Below are 26,362 nucleotides of genomic sequence, written 5' to 3'. Positions count from 1 at the left end.
GACTAAAGCAAAATGTAAATGTTTTTTGCTAAATTTTATAGCATTTAATAACTTTGTTGTCTATAATAACATTATGCACCAAGCAATGCACTGCCATTTTTCACATTAACTAGAAATCTGATTTTAATCTACAATGAAATGTAGACAGATTACAGCTGAAATCTGCTTGGTTAAAATGGATTATCGCCCATATTTGCCTTCTGAATACGTTTATTAAATTAGTACCTCTCTATCTAGCTTGCGCAATCATTTCATTGATTACCATGATAATATTTTGCATTATGAAAATGGTGTCCATTTTTTAAAGCAGTAAATGTGACTTTCCCCATACATTCTCTAGAGAATCAATCACTGTCTTTTAAAACACATGGATCTGGAAGATTCACCTGCAGAGAATGTTTGCTTAATGTCAAATTCACTGATTTAAAAATACGCTCTCAGACGTTTTTTCATAAGGGATGGGAAATGAAATGTTTTCCTATTTTATCCATGGCATCTATGTTTCCTTTTGTGCTTTATTGAATGAGTGAACATAGCCCTTGGAATACCAGACTGTATGCCTGGTGAACCAGTCTAGCATCACTGCGCAGGAGTGACATTTTTTGTATCATTTATTATTTCATCATTAGACCGCATTCACATTCATCCGACTTGTCAGCCTGACAAGTCGTGGTCCGTGACACTCCCATTGTGTAGTACAGGAGCCGTTCTAATAGGAGCGACACAAGTCGCTCCGACTTAGAAAAAGGGTGCTGTACTACTTCGGGGCGACCTGGAGGCGACTTGCATAGACATTCATTTTATAAAGTCCGTGCAAGTCGCGCCGAAGTCGCGATGCACGCGACTTCACAGGTCGCCCCCTAAGTCGGAGCGACCTAGTGTGAACCGAGCCTTACAGTAAATAATTATATCCTTTTTTTTCTAAAAAAATCTTAATATTTGATAATAACCAAATCTGTTAAAGTCAGATTTGATGCACACTTGCATATTGCATGGATACCATAAAAGCTATTGTAGTATGCACAAACACATATAGTCAAGAGCAACCACTTGCCGACCAGCCGCCGTAGTTTTACAGCAGCTGGTTGGCTCTGTTACGCAAAATGACGTACCTGTAAGTCGCTTTGTGTAACAGAAAGTGGGGACGTGCGCGTCACCGCAGGCGTGCACTCATGCCGATTGGCCAGAGGGGGAGCCAATCAGCGGGTCTGGCGGACGTGATGTCCACCAGGCACCTGCAATCGCTCCCCATTGAGACAGAATGGCAGTCTGCCGATTTAAACAATAGATTCAGATTTAGTTAAACAAGCAAATTAAACAAGGCAGACTGCTGTTCTGTCAGAGATGAACACAGGGATTCTGTGTTCCTCCTATTTAGGTCTCTGTGTTCATCCAGTGAGTACAACCCCCATACAATTAGAAAGCACTCCCTAGAAGCACAGTTCAACCTTTGATCGCCCCTGGTGTTAACCCCTTACCTGCCAGTGTCATTAGTATAGTAACGGTGCATATTTTTTGCACTGATTACTGTAGTAATGTCACTGGCCCCTCAAAAGTTTGAAAAGTGTCAGTTAGGTGTCCGATCTGTCCGCCACAATGTCGCAGTCCCACTAAAAATCACTGATCGCCGCCATTACTAGTAAAATAAATAAATAAATAAAAATCACATAAATCTATCCCCTAGTTTGTGGACGCGATAACTTTTGTGCAAATCAATCAATATACACTTATTGGGATTTACCAAAAATATGAAGAAGAAAATATATTGGCCTAAATTGATGAAAAAAATAGATTTTCAACTTTTTTTTTATTTATTTATTTTTTTATTGGTTGTATTTTATAGCAGAAAGTAAAAAATATTGTTTTTTTTTCTCAGAGGTGTCGCTATTTTTTTGTTTATAGCGCAAAAAATAAAAACTGCAGAGGTGATCAAATACCACCAAAAGAAATCCCTATTTGTGGTAAAAAAAAAAAGGACAACAATTTTTTTTGGGTACAGAGTTGCATGACCGTGCAATTGACAGTTAAAGTAATGCAGTGTAGTATCGCAAAAAAATGGCCTGGTCATTAAGGGGGTAAAACCTTCTGGTCCTTAGGTGGTTAATGTGTAAGCTGTGTAGACATTCTTACCACAAGAGGTAGGCACTTTAGTTCATGACATACATAAGACAAATACCTCTTTTGTCATGTGCCCAACACAATAAATAAAAAAAAAAGAATGCCGGGCTTCCTTGGACAGGTGGAGCTTTGCACAGTATTTTAATTTGGAGCCTGGCCCAGTATTTTTATTTTATAAGAATTTTAGGATCAAATTTTATTATACTATCTTTATATATTATATTATACTACAAAGTCTTGTTTTTTAAAATGTTGCTAATAAGGATTTGTATTTAGTTCAATGCAGTGTGAACTTCTTCGAACCAGAAGGATACATTGACTCAACAGACTACCCTCCCCTTCCTTTTCAAAACTACCTGGAATGCACTTACAATATTACAGTCTACATGGGCTATGGAGTGGAACTACAGGTAAGAACTGAAATGTCTCCACCTATTTTTAAGTGTTATCTAATATGCCACAAAAAAAGAAAAAAAAAGATCCCTCTGATTAAAACTGTAATTTACACAGCTAGTAGCTATTTAGTCTACACCCAAAAGAGCCACATTGTATAGTACTTTGCTTGGACTTAGAGGTAATGTCCTTTATCTTCTGGTTTTACTTGAATTTTAATTACAGATTCGTTAATCGTGTGCCAAATAATACTATACACAAAGGAGTTAACACAAAACCAACAAAGACTATCAAGTGTGTTAGTCTTTCTAGCACATGTCAGAGTTGTCTTTTTCTCTATTTTTGTTGGCATATGATATGTTTCTATATCCAAGTTTGGATATTGATGTCCATTAAACTGTTAGTCATGCCAGGAAATCATTGTTGGTGTACTGTACATTACAATATAAATTGTAAATATTCTGAATACATTTCCTTTAATGTTTTCAAGATTTTTATTAACTTACTTAAACTACCCAAAATGTTTACAACAATTACTTATTAATAAAATATAATATGTAGTAATTTTATATTTGCATTACCTTAAGCTTTTTTTTTTCTTTTCTGTTTCACATTAGTCGTGAGACTTTTTCTTTACAAGCCTATACTGAAAAATCTCATTACTCTTTTCCATTTTTATCTTCTTCATCAGCATGTATGTATATTTTTGCATCTAGTACATGGGAAGGTAAAGCAATATGGAAATTGTTGTTTTCCAAAAAAAATTGAAATCACTCTATCAAGTGGTTTCACCACTGGCAACACCCTGTACTTTCCTAATACTATATATTTCATAGAGCTACAAACTACAGTTTAAGCAAAATAAACGTTGAGCCATATTTCAGACCCCTAGACCTAAAACTTAAATGTCATTTAAAAAAAAATATGTATAATATATTATTACAGTCAACCAAAATACTCTATGTGTTTTTTGCATAATTAATACTGTATATAGTCAGTTACTAAAGAGTATATTCATCACAGCATTAGTCATACAAGTTTCACACAATATTAACATAATTTTACATTTGGATTCTATTGGTAATATGTGTGAATGTTGCATTAATCTTGTGTGAATATATTTATAACTAGGCCCTAGTGTGCTTATTTAAAAAGGATAGCAAGAAAAATATTTTCCGGATGAGAAACTATACTTGAGCTTCTATAAATTTCTATTGCCTATTATCATGTAGATAAACATAAGAGGGCCTGTGTACCTAGGAAGATTTCAAATGCATGCAAACAAAATATCACACAAATAAAAATATTAAATTCAGTTTACCAGTCTTAGATCTGTTTTTATTATGTCTTTCCTACTGCAAGTAGGAAGGAGAGAAGAGCACCCTGCAGGTATCCAAGCAAATCTTCTTTAATTTGCTTGTTTGTCCACATGAACAACATCATTATGTTTGTATTTCGTTTGCTATTTTATTCCTGTGTTAAAATATATCTTGCAGTATTTACATTGGCAGTTATATTGACAACATTTACACCCAAGGTGATGACAAGTACATGAAAAATGATAGGTTCCTTTTCTTTCCATCTTTGTTACATTTTTAAGCCTTCCTCTCAAGCTTTGTGCAATAAACAGATAAAGAGTAACTAGGAAATCAAGAATTAAATACTGAAGGAAAAATGAATGAAACAGCAGCCAATCTAAAGGATAGGTTAAAAACTGAATTCAAACTGTAATAGCTTTTCTATGACAAAGGGCCCAGTCTATTAGCATACGCACCCTTGTGTTAACATACGCGCGCTATCATACATTGTGTTAAGGCAGCTCATTCAAATGAACAGGCTTCCAATGTAAAGAGAGTGGTACCATCAAGCACATAGACCAAACAACAGATTTTCACCAGAAATATAAATAAATAAATAAATGTTAAGGACACAAATTTTTTTCTCCACCAAAAGAACAAAGACCAATGTTTCACAGCCAGTGAGGACCCCTTCCTTAAAAGATAGGAATCAACAAGACAAAAAAAATTATATTCGCCTAGAAGACTGCAGCATGGATCCCCTGCAGGCTCTACCTGAGAACTGAATGATTAAACATTGCTGATTGCCTAATTTCCTCCGCTCTGAGCAGAGAACCATGACTGTCAGTCAGGAGCTCTCTGCTCCCCCCTCCAGCACTCACTGGTGCACTAGGCTGTGGAGGGGGTGGGAAGGGTTGGCTCAGGCTCTCAGTGGATCACTGAGCAGCTGAGCCAGGTGCTGTTCCAGGCATCTGGGTGGATCCACATTGTCAGGAATTTTCCTAAGCCTGGACCGGCTGACTGACGTTAGCCAACAGTGAGCTGTAGCCCGCTGTCAACTGAAAATGTTTTATAGGAGTGCAGGACAAACTGCACTCCTAAGATCTATATGAGAAGTACAGCCAAATTAGCTTTGGCTATACTTTTCCTTTAAAGTGGTTATTCACCCTGTTTGAAAAAAAATAAGAGTCAGCAGCTACAAATAAATAGCTGCTGACTTTTACTATAAGGACACTCACCTTTCCAAGGGTTCAACATCATCTACACCCAAACCTGTTCTTCGCCGGTCTTCGGGTCCCCAGCACCACCAGGTTTACTGTGGGCAGCTGGCATGTGCATACATGAGCTGCTCTGCACTTTGTGAAGGAGAGCTTCCAGTGGATCCACTGCAGCGATCCAACCTGAAGTGGGAGCGGGTACCTTTCAAGACCAGGTACCCACTCCCCCTGCCAAAAAGTGCCAAGAATAAAAAAGGAGAGGGGGGTAAAGCTTATGCACTTGTGGAACCTGTGAAAACTCATAAACAAATATATTGTACCTTATTTTGTGGTGATGTACTTGAAATAAAAAGTGCTGAATCGATGGAAATTGATATGTACATTGCTGTATTTCATTATTTTCCAGCTATATTAAAACTGTGTTTTTGGATAATGGTTTCCCATTTTGAATATTTTAAATGAAGGGATCAATATACCTTCTACCTTTTTCTTTGTGAATGGCCACCTTTACATTTACAGCCTCCACTTTAGTATCTTGGCTTGTCTTCAGATGAAACCTGTGTTAGGACTTCTAGTGCACAGTATAGGGCTGGAGTCACAGTAAATGATTTGTTAATTTGGACCTTGCAATACAGAGAAATAAATAAAAACCTGTAGGGCAAAAAAAGTTAATACATTTCCCCTGACTTCTGTACTTCAGAAGAATTGATGTCATGTTTCTTCCGGGGATGCTGGGGAATGCAGAGTAACTCAAACCTCATGAGTTCATGCTCAAACATAGTGCAGGAGCATCTTCCTATAAGATTTGGTCAACTCACAATTCTTCAGGATCTCACCAGAAGTACAGTATAATCTTTACCACACATTAAACTGCAGACAGAATGATGGGTAACGGTCAATATATTTAATGCATTTTTTCTCTAAAAGATTTTTTTTTCTTATTTTATGGAGTGAACACAGTGATTGAATAGTCTTAAGCACAATTTCACATTTCTCTTATAAAATGTATATGGGTTTCCCCAGCCCCTCCTACCTAGCATGCCATACATATATCTCATATGCAGCCCAGACCTATTTCCAGGGCCCAATTCTCCACATATTCAAGTGTTTACAACTGTGCCAGTGTTACAGTATAGGCAGTGATGAGTGGGTCATTTCTGCATATGAGGCCTGTGTGGGAACATACTAGGTAGTAGGAGAGGTGATTAGACCCACTAAGCTTAAAGCCCAACCTTTTTTTTAGGAAACAGATAGCACCTCTAAAATGCTGTCTTAGTCTGAACTGAGTAACTTTTTCTCTGGGGCATTTTGGAGAGATTCCTCTTCACTTCCTACTCTGTCTGACACCCTGAAGAAAAAGTGAAGGGAAATCTCCCTAATGAGAAGACTAAGAGCAATTACATCCTGACAGTTTCTAAATCTTCCTCACCAGAAAGGGTGTTTTTCTTGTTTCCCATTACAGAGTTTTTCCCTGAAATCATGTTCTGTCTAACATCAGATAGATGGAAATTGAGGAGAACTCTCCCAACCTGGAACAAACCAACCCTGGGAACTTTCCCAACCTGAGATAAGAAGTAAAAGTTGACTGAGAGTTTAAAAAGTTTAAAAAGTTTGGGCTAGAATTGGGTTTTAAGGTGTACCTGCAGAGCAGGTATTTCAGATGCCTCTAATCCACAATCTGGAGGTGTCCTGTAATAGAAATAGCCACCAATTTCCATGGTCACAGGCTCTCAAAATATTTCACCTCCATCTGTGTCATACACCTCACTATTGACCCAAAAGTAATAATGTATAGCTAACAGTGAAGCATGAGAGGGGGAGAGGGCTGGCCAGAGTCATTGACCATGGAAGCTGGTTGCTCATTGCATTGCATTGCATGGTAACCCGCGTTTTAGGGGCACAAAGGGTAAGTGGCATTTTAAAAGTTTTTTCTTTCCCTGCAGTTTGTTGAAATTAATGTCAATTTCAAAATGAATAACAGTTTATAATCTGTCAGTTAACATATAGCTAATATGTCAACTCATTTTTGGCATATGCGCTTAACTGTAAGAGTCTGAAAAGTGTTTTATCTGGTTTTGGGAGTTTTTGCTCTCGAATTATGACTGCATATTAGCTAAGTCTACCGTATATTTAACTTTTATGTTAAAACCTTTGTTACAGCAGCTAAAGCAATCTTGCTTTGGAATGGATAAATCTATTATTTATTACTCAAGCTATAGCAGGAATCTGTAACTAAAATTATTGTAGTAGACAATCTTTTTAATAAGAGGCTGGTAACATTTATGCAGCTACCATTAAGCATGCTGAAATTCACTCTTGTGGTGATTTAATTTTGTGCTTGTGTCCTGATATATAAAGCAAGGTCTAAAAGGACATGCCTCCAGAGAATCATTTGTGGAACTGATATAAATATCATTGATACATAAGCTCTTAATCATTACCAGCAATAAAGCTGTAGGTGAAGAGGTGGTATCTAAAATATGTTATAACCTAAGTTAAAGGAAATTTGTCACTAAGTAGAATTTTGCTAACTGATGGTCATTCTTAAGAAGACCCTGTTACCAACGTAAACATTGCACAGAGAAATCAAGTATTTCAAATTAATTTTTTTACAAAAATGATTGTTTATTCACTTGCAATGTGCCTTTGAACTTGTGAGAAAAATTGACTAGTCAATGTCCTTGCATAGCCCCCTCACTCCTGTACATCATAGTTCTCTCTTCATATGATTGTGTTTAATTACTCTCTGTGATGGCTTAACTGCTTTGCCCTTCCCCACAATATGTAGCTGTCGGGAAGGAGCAAGTGGAATACTGCAGAGTGATACTTAAGTGAAAGCTCTGAGTCTGCTTGGGTTGCTGACATCACATCCAAGATGGTGGCTTCAGCAGCAGTCTCAGCGTTTTTGGATGTCTACAAAAAATACATTTTTACAGGTAAAAAACATGCATAATATATTTTAAATGCACATATAACTTTATAAAAAGATTGCTGTTCAAGAAGTTCAGGTGACATGGTCTTTCAGGCCACAAAATATAGTTGGAGCCCAGTTAAAGATACATGTCTAAACAACAAAAAGAGGTGCAAACTCCTAGTACATTACCTCCAGCACTGTATTGAGAAATTAAGAAATTACAAAAATAAAAAACTATACTCACAAACCAACATGGATTAGTAGTGTGTAAGATAAATAGAGTCCAGAAATCTGCCTTCCAACCTTGTGGGATTGGGCGGATGACAGAACAGCCTCAGTTTTTCAGGGGATTCACCCCCTTTCTCAGAGCAATAACTCAGAGTTAGACCCCTGATATTTTACTTTTGAGACAGAGAAAGGAACTGAGGACATAGATTCCTCCATCCCTTTTTCTGTAGCCTCCGCTGCACTGGACAGTGGATTGAACAGAAAGCACTCTGTACAAAGGCTTCTGTTCATTCACAAATTGAACCATAGTAAATATTGTTTACTATGCTCCAGTTATGAATGAATACTGTGAGTGTGTGTTCATTTACAAAAGGAAGGGGCCTAAAAAATGACATATTTACCAGCCCCTCCCTTCGGCAGTTACTGGAACTGATCCCCTGGGTGTCTCTCACGGCAGCAGCTGAAAGCCAGCATGAGGAAGAATAGGAGAAGCCAAGGTTTCAGCTGCTGCAGGAGGAGAAACACTGGGGATCAGTTCCAATAATCCCCCCCGCTGCACTGATCACCCTTCCTGCCCACATCTGATTCCCCCTGTCACCTGGGCCCCCCTGCTTACCCAGATCCCTTACAGGAGGACCGGTGGTATTCCATTATCGGTGGCCCGGATGATAACTCATTGATCTGCATGTCAGTGCAGTTATTTTCTAATATTTGGATGAGCAAAACAGAGTTTTCAATTCACAGAATTTTTCTTGAACAATCATCATTAACTGGGAACATGACAATATTTGCAAGGAACATGGCCTACTGTAACCATTGTCCATTTGTTAAGCATGTATTATAATAATTTCCTGTTGTAATGGCTACCTTTTTTATTTTCATGTATTGTAATAATTGCATGTTTGTTGTCCATATGCTGTCACAAATGTCCATTTGTCCTCCTTATATTTTCCCAATTGGCTGTCTGTTTCCTGAGTTTTGTATTGGCTGTTGGCTGCATATTGTTATAATTTCATGTTTCTTGCTCCAGTATTGTCATGACTTCATATTTGCTGACCGAATTGTGAAATGATTGTCTTTTTGTTGCCCATGCATTCTTGCATTTGCTTATTTCCTGCCTCTGTATTTTTGGTCACGTTATACTTGCTTATTGGTTTCCCACATGTTGTAACCATTGCCCATATGATTTGATGAAGACGGAATAGTGGGATTACTAACGTGCCACACAGACAAATTATTTTATAAAAATAACAAAATCGTAGTTGAGCAATGTAAAATCAACATTTCATAAATAAAATCATCATACAGTATCCATGTGATTATGGTACAGATGCAGTGTCTTCGACTCTACATGTTTCACGAGGCTATTGCTTCCTCAGGAGTCTTTTATAAGTACTGCAAACATAATCACTTAATTATGATATTGATACCCTAATATAAAAAAAGTAAACTCAATATGGTGGACCATAGATCAGGAGGGTGTCCTGCTTGAGGAGTGATGGGATGCTTCACACGAAATATGTAGGCTAAATGAGATCCTCTGAATTTGAGTAGCCCATTGGGGGTCCATTATTGGATAGTTTAAGAACTGAAATAAAGTTAACCTTTATGAATCTTATTATACTCCTTTGGCCTTGTTAAATCTGGCATTGATGCATTGACAGGCTAACTTTGGATCCTGTATTCTCCCCTGCGGTTTCAATGATATCTCCTTGAAAACCTCCTGATATACTGCACAGTCCACCATATTGACTTTACTATATTTATATTGGGGTATCAATATTATTAAGTGATTATGTATGCAGTACTTATAAATGACTCCTAAGGAATCCAAAGCCTGGCAAAACATAATCACATGGATACTGTTCGATGGTTTTATATATGAAATGTTGATTTTAAAATGCTCAAATAAAATTGTGTTTTTTTTTATAAAATATTTTGTTTGTGTGACAACTCTTCCTGCTCAGTAAATGCTGGTTAGAAAGGTATACATGCCTTAAAAGGGTTAGAGATATGTGTTATATGCTGAAATATTGCAAACAATAGCTCTCCATACCTTGTAGAATGTTTGTGTAATTTACTCAAGTCACTTTAGTTCATCAAGCTCCAGTTTTCCTTAATACATATAACATTAGCATATCAAGTGATATTACATGCAATAATATCACTTGATTCATCAGAGAGAAAAGCTTAAACATTTTTGACACAAAGAATTTTTCATTTGCAATTTTAACACCTGATTTACAAAGCATTTTCACTACAATGCAGAACTGTTGTCATTTATATCTAGAGAAGAAAAACATTAAAGCTTCCGCTTATCTGTCTTCTCCTCCCCTCTGGTGCCACATATGGCACCTTTTGGGGGGGATGGGGGAGCAGGTACCTGTTTTTGACTTGTACCCTGTCTCCACTTCCTTCAGACCTCACCGCTGCGAGGTACTTTAAAAGTTCAGCCCCCTCCTCCTCCCTCTGCTTCAAGGCCAGAAACCGAGCACAGCACAATTCGCGCATGTGCAGTAGGGACCTGACTGTGAAGCCACAAGTCTTCACTGCCAGGTTCCCTTACTGGCAATGGTGGCGGCAGCACCCGACAGCCGATGGAAACATCAGCTGCGGTGTCGACTTCGCTGAATTCCAGGACAGGTAAGTGGCCTAAAATTAAAAGTCTGCAGCTACAGTACGTGTAGCTGTGGACTTTTAATTTTTGGAGGGGGAGGCTAGAACACCACTTTAAAGTGGTTATAAAAGTCTCAAAATGTTTTACCTTCATGCAATCTACATTTACAGTACCCCCAACTAGATCCAGCAATGAGCATGATAACAGCAGCTCTCCCAGGTCTCTTACTCGACATTGGCTGAGCCATTGGCTCCCTGCTACTGTCAATCACAGCCAGTCAGTCAATAAAGAGAGAGAGAGAGAGCTGGGGGTGAGCCGTACTCTGTGTGTGAATGGACACAGAACCTGCTTTCTATGGGGGCACGCAGCAGAAGGTAGGGGCCAGTAGTGGCTTTGAGTGACCCGAGAAGAAGAAAATCTGGGCTGCACTGTGCAAAACCACTGCACAGAGCAGGTAAGTATAACATGTTTGCTATAAAAAAAAATCTGACTTTAATAACATTTATTATTAATATTCATTATAATATTATATTACCTGACTCTTCACTAGTTTTGCAGTAGTCATTTTCCGTCCTGTCTCTCTACATGTAGCCACAATTTTAAAATCTTGCTTACAATCTTCACATCATTCACCATATAAGTATAAAAATATAGTCTATATTTTTTTTTTTTTTGCTCAATAATATGAGTAGGGAACCTAGGAAAACTATTTCCTTAATTAGGAAGCCTTTCTGGCTCCAGGCAACATTCAAATATACAGTTTTTATTGTCAAAAATAGAACAAAAAACAAGGGCAGCACTATGGAAAAAAATCATAAAATCTCATCTTTCCCCCCTTTTTTTTTTTTGTCCCTCCAATGTCATCTGAGTTTTCAGTAACTAATAATAAGGTGTGAGTAAGGTTGTGGCAGCATTTGACTTCTGTCTGAATTTGGATTTACATAATATAACTTAGCAGTTGTGGGATCCCTGGGCTTATGGTAAGATCTAAAAGGGTAGAAGCAGATTCCTTACAGTTTGGGCATTTTTTGCATTTTTTTTTTTTTTGCTACCAGATTGGATAAGCGCCGGTTCACACTGGCGCGACGCTACTTTCAGGGGCGACCTCCGAGATCACGGTGCGAGCAGCGCGCCGCGACCTCGGAGCGGCCGCCACAGACTTCATAACATTGAAGTCTATGGCGGTCGCCTCCTGGTCGCCCCAAAGAAGCTCCGGACCCTTTTTCTAGGTCGGAGCGACTTGTGTCGCTCCTATTAGAACGGGCCCGTAGCTTCCCTATGGGAGGCGACCTGCTGCGACCTGTGAGGCTACCAGGTCGCCTCACAGGTCGCCCTAGTGTGAACCGGGGCTAACTGTACAAAGGACAAGCATACTTTCAAGAAGCAATTTGGCAAGACAGTAACTATTTAAATATTTGCATGTTCTTAACATACACTAAATAGGCCTTAAAGCAAGCCCTCACTGACCTCTGTAGCTACAGCTCCTGTGCAACCATTCATCCTCAAAATTCAGAAGATATCTCCTCCTGGACATATACTTTTCCTGTGTACCCGCTCTGTGTTTACATTAGGGATTAGAAGGCTGCTGATTTACTGCTGGGGGGCAGTGTTTTTGCTGTACATTTGAAAATGAATACTCCTTGCAGCTACAAAGGTCCTTAACTTGGTTTAAAACTGATTTACAGCTTAGTAAAATAAGTAACTATTTGAATGTACATAACCTGACCACATTCTACTTTAAGCCAGTATTCAATTAAAACAAAAGATATGTTTACATGGAGTATTGCTTATTTCCACGTGTATAAAAGAAGTTTGCAAAGCAACGATGGTTCTCTACATGCATTTTTACTCAAACTCAAACCATTTAACATAGAGTTTTAAAGAATCAAAAGTCATTTTCCTAAATAGGGGATTGTTTTCACAAAGTACCAAGAGCAGCAGATGCTATTTCAAGATGTAGACATCTGTGAATCGGAATACAATGTACCTGACACTGAGATATATTCTCTGGAAGCAAAACAAAGGGTTGCCTGAATATAGCTAGAAGCAAAGCAATGAGTTGCCTGAATAAATAATAGAAGGAAAATATACACAATCAAATACAAATGTATAAAGAATGGCTTTAATTAATATATTAATAGCTAAGATAAGACTGATACTATTAATATAATCATAATTCCAGACAACACTGATTGTCATACAGTTGTAGAAAAAAATGAAGATCATACAATTTCACCAACTATCTCTCTAAATGTCTGTAGATGTATTCACATATACAGTACATACATTCATTTCACTCAGGGGGGCTATGTCTAATACTGTATATGTATATGAGGCATGCCTCACAAGCTTCTTCCACCCTGGTGTAAGACCAGTCTTGTAAACTTAGCTTATCACCTTGTAGATGGCTGATTTGTGGGGACAGCAGTGTAGTTTTAGTAACTTGACTGTAATCAGTGGTTTCTTAATGGAAAAGAGGAAATAACTGGGATTGTGGATGACCCTGGATACCTGCATCAGTAGCAATGGCAGCATGTGGGTCAGTCTTGTGTAAGATATAAAGAACTGAATGTTCCTTTTGGAGCCTGTGATTGTGCAAGCATTAAAACAGAAGCATGTGGGTCATCTCCAGGAAAACAGTCCTGTTCCTTTTCATCTACAGCAATGAGATAAGAAAGACTTCCCTTGGTCACTGACACTGAATAAAGAGCCATTACAACTGAATGGCACATAATTCACCTTGATGTATTATAGATCAAAAGTAAAGGCTCAGTCTTTATGAATATTGATACAATACATTTCATCAGATGTGTAAATGATATTTAAGGACGGGCAGTGGTCTTATACAAGTAACTTATGAAAAACAGACACTGTGGATATAATTGTATTATAGTTAACCTGTTATGAGACAGGGTCTGAAATTGATCATTTCTTTCTAAAAATGTTTATTGCTTCGCTGTTAAGCTAACCTACCATTAGAATGTTTTGAGTCTTTTACCCAGAACAACTATGAAGATCAGGGAAAAGACAGAGGTTTGTATGTACATAATTGTCAAACTATTGTAAAGGGTTCAGCTTGACAACCATGCAAATAGCATTTTAGAAGGCTTGGTTGGTCATGGCAATCTCCGGTTTTTTTATTATGACAGGTTTCCTTTAAAGGGTAACTCCACTTTTGTGGGGATAAAAATTGCAAATAAAGAAAAAATAATATAGCATATACAATTGCGACACAAATCATATTGTGATTGAATGTTATTAAAAGTTACCTTTCCTTTTCAATCTGCAGCTGTTGTAATTTTCTGAAAATGGCTACCTGGAGGTGTTCTGTACACAGAATGTGTACTGACCACACCCTAGAAAAATAATTTCCTGCTTGTGTGATTAGCTCACCAATTTTCCCAGAAGTCTGCCTAAAAAACAAGTCAGATTTCTGGCATCCCCTGCAACAAAAATTTCATTTTTGGTGAGATAATCCCAATAGATACATGTCTAAAGGGATACAGGCCCAGCAGATTTCCTAATTAGAGCCCTGCAGCTGCCACAACTGATAGATTATTATGAATCCACTCCCATTAGACCGACTCAGCACAGAGGCACAGAGGAACAAACAATTATTTCTTCAGAATAACAAAAGGTAGGAATCTGCAACAAAGTTTGTAAAAATCCTTGTAATGTACAGAGATCACCCAGAGGGGAATGTTTTTCCTCAACAAAAGTGGAATTACACTTTAAAGCATCAGGATTTTAAAATGCATTTATACAATATAGTTTGTTCTTAATAGAAAAGACCCCTATCAATTTATATTGCTGTCTTTGTCACCAGTAGGTAGAATCATTCCCTATTTTTCTCCCTTGACACAGGGACAAAAAGTGATGGGAAATCTAAAATGTTACAGTTGTCACCAAACCAAGAGGTGACGGCAAATCTTCCAATAGAGACAGGAACAGCTAGGACAGAAAGTGTGGGAAAATCTCCCTTGATCTTGTCTATATTTCCACTCTGGCTGCCCATTCTTGCCTTTCCATTAGATGCTCTCAGTTACCAATCATAATTTAGTCAGATCAATCCCTTAACGCTCTGATAAAGGTTTGAAACGATGGAAGCACTACACTAGTTTAGACAGTCCATTAAAGATGTTATTCTGCAAGAATAACATCTTTAATGGACTGTCTGAAGTAGTGTGGTTCTCCCATCTTTTCAATTCTTCAGCTAACTCCTCTGATGGTGCAGTAAAACATCATAGCTGTTGGTGAATAGCCTCCAGCACCGTATACTATGTATTAACCTTCCTAGCGGTATTCCCGAGCGTGGCTCGGGGTTACATTTCACAGCCAAAAGCGGTAACCCCGAGCCACACTCGGGGTACCGCCAGAAGCATCGCTGGATCCTGTAAAAGAGGTTTCTTACCTTGTCACCGGGATCCAGCGATGTGTCTAGCGGCGGTTCTTCCTCCCGATCGTCTCCGTGCCCCGGCTTCCGTCTCCTGCGACGTGACGTTCGCAGGGGGGTGGAACCGGCAGCAAATTCAAATGTAAAAACACACCAAACACTCTGATATCATTCAAAATAAAAAAAAAATCACATTAGTTTGCCCCCCAGTGCCCTTTCCTGCAGTTTTACTGTACTTTTTATGTAAATATATATATATATATATATATTAATACAGTATATATATACATAAATATACATATATATATATATATATATATATATATATATACACATAATTCTTGTGAATGAGCAGCCCAAACCAACTGTATACATTTTATATATATATATATATGTATACATACATATGTATATATATAATAAATATATACAGTTGGTTTGGGCTGCTCATTCACAAGAATTGCATGCAAAATAATGGTACCGCTTTCAGCACCTAAAATCCAAAAGAATCATACCGCCAGGGAGGTTAAGTTACAACAAATCACCATAAGGTTCACCACTCCTCTCTCATATACCACAAATTACCTTTCTGATTGGCATGTGCAACCACCCCCAACCATGACCAGCAGACTTCTGCTGGGTTCGGCAGATATTCATTAATCACAATAGGTGCCAATGATATAAAAATCCTTCAATTAATGAACAGTATTCATAAAGTATGTGAGGGCAGTTAGTATCATGATAACACACTGCAATATTTTTTTTTTTATAATTCTTGGTTAGTCTGAATTTTATACTATGCACTATTGTGCTCCAAATAGTTCTATGGAAATCAGAATTCAAAGAACTTGGAACACCACCATTGATTAATACAATTGCACGGTTGGTGTTACTTTTGACGGAACACTATAAAAAAAACAACATACTGTAAAGTTAATTTAATAAACCTGAGCACATTGTTATGCATGGCTCATGCAGCTTCCTGCTATACAAAATAACAAAGCATGTGAAATCCACACAGCAACAAAGAAAGGTTCATATGTAGACGTTAATTATGTTCATAGGTTTGTGAATGAGATGGCAATAATGAGAAGAGGCGGCATGAATTATATTGCCACAGAGCTTCATGAATCTCCTTCCTAGCAAGCCTTTCCTTCCTCAAGATGCTGAGGGAATTAGAAGTGACACGTCTAATGCACCAGAGAGCACTTGTAAGCTTTTACCATTTTTATTCAGGCCCTTAGCTCTTTATTGGAGGTAATAGTGTATACTATATTTTATTCCTAGTCTCATACCGGCACCATTCACAGAATGGAATACATTTTGGAAAACGTTGGAGCTAAATACCTATGAAAATAGTTATTTCTATATATGTATACCATCAAATTGTCCTTTATTTTCGCAAGACTGTCTAGTTTTTTAACGATGAAGATTAAACCAACTCTGTTGCTATTTTTAAAAGGTCAAAAATGACAGTCCTTTCAAAGCAAGCAATTAATAATCAGTTGTCCCGCTGCCCATGCTGCTGAACTCCATTGCTTTGAAGAGATCATTTTGTTAAAAGATCTTTCAGGAGTGTCGGATGTCCGCATTTTTTCCTGCATTCTGCCAACTCGTCACTACAGAACACGGTTATGGTGCAGGGACCAGTGGTAGAAAGGTTAAAGCACACCAAGGGATCGGACATTTTACACACCAGGAAGTGTGCCAGATGCTCAGTGTCTCATCAATGTAACCGAGTTGGCAGCACGGGCAACAGGACAGGTGAATATTAATAGCGTGCGTTGCTAAGATGGACAGTTTTCACTTTTTAGAAATAGCAACAGAGTCAGTTTAATAAAACGTGCCTGTTTTGGGCTTGTACAGGGCTTACAGTGTATCTAAAACCAAAACCACAAACTTAGAGTGGGGGGTGAAATTGTTACACAGACTGAAAGTGAGGAAAATCCATTATCTGGAGTTACCACCAGAACAGAAATACTTCCAATGGGCACAATGCTTCCAGGAAAAACTGTCTAAGGCTGGCCATATATGGTGCAAATTTATTTTCATGTGATTCCCGCATCAACACAGAAGGTGCTAAAAGGGAATCCACAATTGTCTTCTCCTGGCAGGGTGGGGTTGGGCAAGGGAAGCCGTGCCTGCTGGGAGAAGACAATGATTATTGCTAGTGGCTATAGCACCCACAAGTGATAATCGCAAAAGAATCCAGTAGGCTGCTTGTACCCAAGTTGATCTATCAATCAACTTAGTACATTCAACTTGTCCATTAACAGTTCGAATCTCAGTTGGTTCCTGCTGAACCAGCCAAGATTCAAATTGTGTATGGCCAGCCTAAAAGGGATTTCCTCTATATTTGGGGAGATTTCCCTGTCCTTCTTATTGTATTTATAGGACAAAAAGCTAAGGAGACTCTCCCCAATGAGACACAATGGCTTAACCACTTGCGGACCGCCCGCCGCAGTTTAACGTCGGTACTTTGACGTTAAATACCAGTGTTATGTCATCAGATAACTGCCATAACCCTGGTATTTTCTTACAGGGTGGACGATCCTCTTTCACATACAATTGGTCCCTGTGGCAGTTTGCTTTTAAGTGTAGATGTGAGATCTGAGGTCTTTTTGACCCCAGATCTCACATTAAAGTGGACCTGTCCTGCTTATTTCTATTACAAGGGATGTTTACATTCCTTATAATAGAAATAAAAGTGATCAAAGGGACAGTGTAAAAATAAAAGGCAAAATAAATAAAGAAAAATAAAATTTAAAGCACCCCGTCCCTTCGAGCTCACGCGCAGAAGCGAACCCATACACAAGTCACACCCACATATGTAAACGGTGTTCAAACCACACATGTGAGGTATCGCCACGATCGTCAGAGCGAGAGCAATAATTCTAGCCCTGGATCTCCTCTGTAACTCTAAATTGGTAACCTGTAAAAATGTTTAAAGCGTTGCCTATGGGGATTTTTAAATACCAATGTTTGTCATCATTCCACGAGCGTGCCCAATTTTAAAGCCTGACATGTTGGGTATCTATTTACTCTACGTAACATTATCTTTCACATTATAGAAAAAAATTTGGCTAACTTTACTGTTTTCTTATTTTTTAGCTTAAAAAAAAGTGTATTTTTCCCCAAAAAATTGGGTTTATAAGACCGCTGCGCAAATACATTGTGAAATAAAGTATTGCAATGATCTCCATTTTTTTCTCTAGGGTCTCTGCTAAAACAAAATATATCATGTTTGGGGGTTTTAAGTAATTTCCTAGCAAAAAATACTGATTTTAACTTGTAAACAACAAGTGTCAGAAATAGGCCTAGTCCTTAAGTGGTTTAAAAAAAATTTGCTCAAGGTTCTAGCTAGTCTCTACCCTCTCCACAATGACAAAAAAATGAAAAATACATTTTGGCTTTATATATATATATTTTAATTTTACGTGATAACAGCATGAATTCAGACAAGTAAGTACAGTATGTTATTTAGAGTAGGTAAAACAGTATTTCTGTATTGTGTGCTCTACGGTAAATACAACGCTAGAAAAAATAGCAGCAGGCAACATCTGACTCTTGGCCTAAAGTGGAGCTATGCCAATCAGAGCTGTGCAAAACGTGGCATAAGATCTTAATAATATGTGAGGAAACTGTAATATTCTGTTTTGGGATCAAACTCTACATTTCCATTTGGAAAACGTATTTTGTTCCACTTTAGGTGAAGTGTCCGTGTTAGCTTAGCAGTCAGGTTTAGAATAGATTCAATACTCTGATGGGCCAAACCAGCTATTTTCCTTTCAGAGACAAGGCTGTTAACGTTGAGTTTCCAACTGATGAACCAATAGGTGAATTCAGATGGCTTTTATTATGTGTGCACATGTATGTGCGGTAGGATAGTTATTATCTTAATTTGCCAGGGTCAATAGTATATTACCAGGACAACAAGTGACAAGCACCCAATTTTCCTTCTCTTCACGGCAGTAGCAGTATATAATATATATATATATATATATATGTATATATATATATATATATATATATATATATATAAAATATATAATAAAACAATTGCGTGAATCCCCTATAAAAGTTTATAAAGGTATATCCATCAAAGGATAATGGATATAAGGCTAACTACCTCTACTTATAAATTTACTTAACAATGTATCTAGTGAGACAGAGTTTTTCCCCTGTACGTCTGTACTTTTATCCACCAGTATCCACTTATTTTGCTTATTTTATTTATTTATTTTGCGCTGCTTGAATTTAATAGGAAGTAAGAAGTGAGGCTGAGCAAAGTTAAGGTTGTCCTCAATATACAAATCCATTCAACTGATAATTGACTTTGGAGGGGAAGGCCCAAGTGCGCAGTGTCCTGCCAGAAGGTTGCATCCTGGCAGCAGCGTGTAGGTTTGGTACAACAGGCATGAGCTTTGAAGGTGGGCCAGTATTGTTTTTGTGCACAGGTCCCCCCTGCAGACACCATTGCCAAGGATCATATAACATACTGCCAGCATGTTTGTCTGAATTATGGGTGACTGGCAAAATATCATTATCCGTTTTTATGTGTTTACTGCCTAAGGGAAAGCTGAAACACTGTTCTTTGGCAGTGGAAAGGAGAAAAGAAAGAAAGAGCTCTTTGCTTTTTTGACCAAATACCCTGATATTTTTAAAGGAAATCTATAGTCACAACATATATTTTTATTTTATAACATCAGCAATGCAATAGCAACACAAACAATAGTTATTTTGTGACAATACAATATAAGCTTAGTTGAAAAATCTCCTTTCATGTTGTAAGTACTACCTATTTTCTGGCTAGTGCTTTCCACAACTTCCCTGCATTCCCTGTATGCATTGCATCTTCTCCTCTGCTAATTCCTTGGGTTTAGGGTGAATTAATACTACACCACAGATCCAACGATTCAGCGCTCTGACAGCTCTGCATTCCCAACTGAGGTAGTCGGCAGTGCAGTACGATTTAGTATGATTCAGTACGATTCATCGCATCACATAGATCCCCTTTTCTTTTTGAATTAACTTTATTTGAAGTGTACAAAGTGAATAATTAATTCACTGCAATCTAGGGCAGTACAAAATGCTGTGCTGCCTTGCGTTCAAGTGCGACTGGCCACAGTGTGCTACGATAAAATGCAGCATATCTGCATTTTACCGCAGCACTAGGCTGTGTTGCAGTGTAAATGGGACACATAGGAAACAATTGTTTCCTGTGTGTTCCTGTGTTGCCAGACATTTTATACTGAAGTAAAACATCTGCTACCACAAATGGTGAGAATTAGCCTTAACTTTCAATTTCAATGGACTACATATCCTGTGGTATATTGCTGCCTGCAGTCAGTGATTTCTGTACTGGCTGTACCTCCTGAAACTCCTCCTCTAAGCACCTATGTAATTCAGATTGCAGGCTCTGTGAAATGTGTATCATAGCAGTGCATATTCACAGGGCATAGTGAATAGTTAATGTGGGTCACCAAAATTCAAGGAAGTAAGGGTGGGGGTTCTAAAAAAATACATTTTTAAAGTTCACGATCCTTTAGAATAATAGGAGTAAGCAAGAGTTTAAAGGAATACTCCAGGCAAAAACTTTTTTCCATGTCCTTGTTGCTAATCTCCTACCATCTCTGACTATGCCATCCATCTTCTTTTTAGTTCAGTAGTTCCTTTATAATATCCTGATGATTTTGAAGTAAAACCGTTAATTCCCAGGGGCTTCCTGTATGTAAGACCGGCGGTGGCTGATATTTCTCCTGTATGAGGGGGTGTGATTTATGTTGAAGTGAGCGTATTCTTATTCACATTTATCATATACAGGTCTAGTGTACCCTCCAGCATTCACTGCAATTCACAAAGCATAATGGGAAGTGTAGTTTCATTATAGTGTAGAGAGAGAGGAGAGGATATGACGTAATCCCTGCTGTAACACCTCCTCCATGGCAGGACAGATGCTACATCTTTTGAATTAGAGAGCTGACTTCCTGAAAATCCAGTTAGATTTTTCTCTTCAGTGGTATTTCAGAAATGTAATAACTGTTTAGTGTTTTTTGTAGGGTGTGTTCCAATGGGGGATTTGTTTGCCAAACTTGGAGTTCTACTTTAAGGGCAGAAAAAATTGCCCAAACTCACAAAAACTTCACTTTAACCTCAGCAGTGTCCTTGCACACAACTACCCTATAACCCAGTTGCATGTTTCTTTAAACTATGGTATGTATGGCTAATTTCAGAGTGCTGATCAGTCTGTACCAGAAGTTCTAAAATCATTATATTTACTTGAGGGTAGAGAGGAGGCCCTAGATGTACTGCTAAGACACCCAACAACCTTTAAAACAGCTAAACAAATGCTGCTTGCTGCCCAGAGATTGTAAGGCAAAGCTGTGACTAGTAACAATCCTATAGACTTTTGTTAGCTTCACATGCACACAGATTTTCTGTTTAATTTGCCTCAATAACCTCCTAGTTGGTGTCCCCCTAACACCACCAGGCCCTAAAACAGCCATGTGGGCTGCTATAGCTATAGTAATATTTAATACGGATTGGTTGTAAATATTCATCACACACAATAGTTTGCCCCTATGACTGCTCAGCCAGGTGTATTTAAAAAAGCTGCAGACTTTCCTACATACTGTATATAATCGTTAACTGATGCCATAGCTATTGGCCAAAACAGGATATGATTGTCTTATTCCTATGGGAAGTTTCAGTCCATTTGAATAATCAATTAGTTTTGGGTTTCTATTTTTTTTTTTTTTTTTTTTTTACTTTAATCAGTTTTGCTCCTCTGGGTAATATGCAAATTCTAACTTTTCCTAGCAAAGTTTACAGCTGATCTGTCCCATCTCTTCATATTGGCCCATTTTTGGGATGGGAAGGCTACTTACCCAGTGGGTAGATTTGGAGGGAATCACACCAGCTCTAAACATTGCTATGAAGTTTGAGATTTCGCACCTTACAGCACATGTGTTGGGGCTTCCATGGTTCTCTAATATGTACATTCTAAAATGTTGAGAGCCTGCCCCTCCTCAACCTTCTTACTGACTAATGATTAGAATACCATAGTTTTTTTTTCTAAATCAATAAAAACTTACTGTTAAAAAAAAAAAAAAAAGAATACCATAGCTTTTAAGGGTTACATGCAGGCATCTCTGGACACCTTTACTTTATGCAGCACAGTTGCAAACTCAGAAATGAAATATCATATTTATTATTATTTCAGGTACTTATATAACGATGTCGATTTACGCAGCGCTTTACATATACATTGTACATTCACATCAGTCCCTGCCCTTTAAGGAGCTTACAATCTAAGGTCCCTAACTTTTTTATACAAGATCCAATTAACCTACCAGCAAGTCATTTGTGTTATGTGCATGTAATTTAATTATTTAAAATCATGTTTTAATAACCTGTTATAGTTTTCCGCACACATGAAAATTAGAAATGCAAGCACTATGATCCAATCAGGCTCTTTGGCATCATACACTACTGCCTTCCTAACAAGATTTGGGCAATAGGTACTGCAGATGGATATTCAGGTAGACCAAAGGAGGAGAGGAGAACATAGTGGGTCTCACTCACTGCTCATTCATAGTTCATACAGCCTGCTGGAAGTATGATGAAATGCAGGAAATTGCAGGGATACAGTCTTGAAAATTGTATTTTTGAGCTAGTTGTACTAATTGATTATATATTCTGTGGGAAGGGTGTGAACTACAAAACTGAATAAAAATTTTATAGACACTTTTGGGAGAAAAAGTAGGACACATATATGTGCATAAACCATTTACCTATTTGCGTGGTAAGAAGAAAAATGTGCTTGTAAAGTGACTGGAGTGCACTTCTAATTGGATTCTTTAAGGGGCAAACCATTTTGTTTAAATTCTGTTTATTTGTAGGACTAATTGGCAAAGTATTGTTAAAAAGGCATGGTCAGCTAGGCATTGCTGTAGAAGATATGTACCAATGCAAAAAAATATAGTACATTGGGGGGAAGGAAGTATTTTTCATGTAGTTTTAGAGGTGACAAGCCTTTTCATCAAACTGTAACAGGCTTGCTTTGAACGCCAGAAATTGATCAGTAGTTTGCTGAGGCTGTCCCTGTTCTTATTAATGCAAAATGGTCCTACTACTGGCCAATTTCTATCATTAACACATTATATGATATGCAGTGTAAAAATAGCGAGTAGCAGAACATTTTTAATGAGCCAGGATTGGCCACATGTAATAAAGATAAAGAGTCCAGGAAGTCATGTTACTACAATATTTAAGAAACTGGAGATGACACCCCAGTGTAAAATTGTCCAGCGACAGAACAATTTTCTTGAGCAAAGCTTAGCCCACGTGTACTAGAAACAAAGAGCACAGGCTGGCTTTATTGCGGTGGGCACTGCAGTGTAAAATTGGCCAGCAGACAGACAGTTTCAGGAATAATAGATCTAACCTGTATATGCCTATCTTTTGTTTGTACAATACAAATAAGGGGTGGGGGCTCAATGTGTGTGATATGAAGCAAGGTGGTTTAGGTGCATACATATTTTTACACTTAGTTTTCTTTCTTTCAAATGATTTCATGGATTAAGAGGAGGGAAGCCTTGCAGAAAGAAAAAAAGACTGTTTAACCAAATAAGGCCATTTCAGCATACAATAAAAACCAATATAGCCCCACAATAAATGAAAGCCCAAAAATACCTCCCCCAAAGCTAAAGCCCTGCAGTAAAAAAATTATAATAATTTGCTTTAGACTGAACAGAAGCTAAAAGTCTGATTACCAGCTTCAAATAAAGCACACAAAAAATTCAAGACAAAAAAAAAATACTCTAGTAATAACAGGAAAACATCAGGAAAGGGGTTGATTGCCCAAGAGCTAGCAATCAGAATTAAATTAAAAGTTTTCTAAATTACCATAGTTACATAGTTACATAGTAGGTGAGGTTGAATAAAGACAATAGTCCATCTAGTTCAACCTGTGTAGGTGTGTGTGGCTGTAATCATCTCACATACCCCTGAATGTTCTGATCCTTGAGATGTAAGTCTAAGAGTCTTTTGAAAGCCACCATACTACCCGCAGAAACCACCTCTTGTGGTAGAGAATTCCACAATCTTGTAGCCCTAACAGTAAAGAACCCCCCACGCTGCCTGAGGTTAAAACGCTTCTCCTCTAATCGCATTGTATGCCCTCGAGTCCTCATGCAATCCCTTCGAATGAACAGCTTTTTTTCTAAGCTGGGATCCCCATTAAGATATTTATAAATTGCTATCATGTCCCCCCTCAGACGTCTCTTCTCCAGGGAGAATAAATCGAGCGATTGTAGACGCTCTTCATAGTCAAGGTCCTCCAATCCCCTAATTAGTTTAGTTGCCCTTCTCTGGACTCTCTCCAGCTCCAACACATCCCTCCTGAGGACTGGCGACCAGAACTGGACGGAATACTCCAGATGCGGTCGGACCAGAGTTTTATAAAGTGGAAGGATTATAGTCTTATCTCTGGAATGCATCCCTTTCTTTATGCATGCTAATGTTCTGCTGGCTTTGGCAGCTGCCGCTTGACATTGCATGCTGTTGCCTAATCTATCATCAACCAAGACTCCCAGATCCTTCTCCATTTTTGATTCCCCCAAGGGTTCCCCACCTAACGTGTATTGTGTTTTTATGTTTTTAGTCCCCAAGTGCAAAACCTTACACTTCTCCACGTTAAACCTCATTTGCCATGTCGTTGCCCACTCTGTAATTTTGTCCAGGTCATTCTGTAGGATATTTGCTTCATGTTGTGAAGTTATTGCCCTGGCCAATTTTGTATCATCTGCAAAAACTGATATCGAACTACTGATCCCAACCTCAATGTTGTTTATGAATAAATTGAACAAAGTTGGTCCCAAGACTGAGCCTTGGGGGACCCCGCTTACCACCTCAGACCAGTCTGAGTATGCGCTGCTTATTACTACCCTTTGGACACGCCTATTAAGCCAGTTCCGTATCCAAGAGCAAACCCTGCTATCGATACCTGCAGACCTTATTTTATAAATTAAGCGTTTGTGGGGAACTGTATCAAACGCCTTAGCGAAATCCAAGTACACCACATCCACTGGTCTCCCCCTATCAAGCTCACAGCTCACCTCCTCGTAGAATGTTAAGAGATTGGTTTGACAAGAACGCCCATTTGTAAACCCGTGCTGATTACTGCTGATGATGTTGTTGTCTTTAGCAAACTCTACGATATAGTCCCTTATCATCCCCTCCAGAAGTTTACATACTACTGATGTCAAACTGACAGGCCTATAATTTCCCGGGATATGCCTCTGGCCCTTTTTGAATAATGGAATCACGTTAGCTTTCTTCCAATCCCCTGGTACATCTCCTGTCCTAATACTGTCAGCAAAGATCAGGAACAGTGGTCTCGATATAACTTTACTGAGTTCCTTGAGTACTCTCGGATGTACGCCATCCGGGCCTGGTGATTTGTTTGTGTTAAGTTTATCCAGCCTTTCCCTAATTTCACCCACTGTTAGCCATAGTGGCGAGTCCTGTGTATTACTAATAGCCATACAGTCATGGTCCGTGTACCCCTCCGTTTCCTGTGTAAAGACTGAGGAGAAAAAAGCATTCAGCACAGTTGCTTTTTCAGTGTCCTCTGTAACCATCCTCCCATCATTGTTAATTATGTGTGCAATATGCTCTGCCTTAGTTTTTTTGCTGTTTATATATTTAAAGAATTTCTTTGGGTTTTTTTTACTATCCTCTGCTATTTGTCTCTCAAAGATGATTTTAGCCATCTTTATTTCTTGTTTACTTTTCTTATTTGCCTCCTTGTATTGCTCGAAAGCCGATACTGTGCCCTCTGATTTATACTTCTTGAAGGCCAATTTTTTTCCCCTAATAAGTTTTTTGACGCTACGGTTTAGCCAGCCAGGTTTGGCTTTGTCTCTTCTAAATTTATTTCCCATAGGAATGCACTGCAAGATGCCTTTGCTTAATATGTTCCTAAAGCATTCCCATTTTTCCTCTGTGGTCAGGGATCCCAGGGTTTGGTCCCAGTTTACCCTTTCCATCAATGAGTACAATTTTGGAAAGTTTGCCCTTCTGAAGTTTAGGGTTCTTATATTCCCCACTTGCCTTGTTATATTGTTATTTACACTAAATGTGATCATCCTGTGATCGCTAGAGCCCAGGTTGTCCTGGACT

General features: G+C 38.3%; 1 protein-coding gene across 1 annotated transcript in view; it reads left to right on the top strand.

The window, feature by feature from the left end:
* The window catches only part of SEZ6L (seizure related 6 homolog like), a 636,929-nt gene that overhangs the window by 320,980 nt on the left and 289,587 nt on the right, over positions 1-26,362 (top strand). The window contains exon 3 of the mRNA XM_082244006.1: positions 2,395-2,528. Within this exon, the coding sequence (XP_082100132.1) occupies positions 2,395-2,528 (134 nt within the window). The remainder of the gene's footprint in view (positions 1-2,394; positions 2,529-26,362) is intronic.

The sequence above is a fragment of the Pelophylax lessonae genome (assembly GCF_965119305.1).
Source record: "Pelophylax lessonae genome assembly, chromosome: 1".
Lineage (NCBI taxonomy): Eukaryota > Metazoa > Chordata > Amphibia > Anura > Ranidae > Pelophylax > Pelophylax lessonae.
Note: the sequence above shows the minus strand (reverse complement) of the source record. Positions and strands in the feature narration are given on the sequence as shown.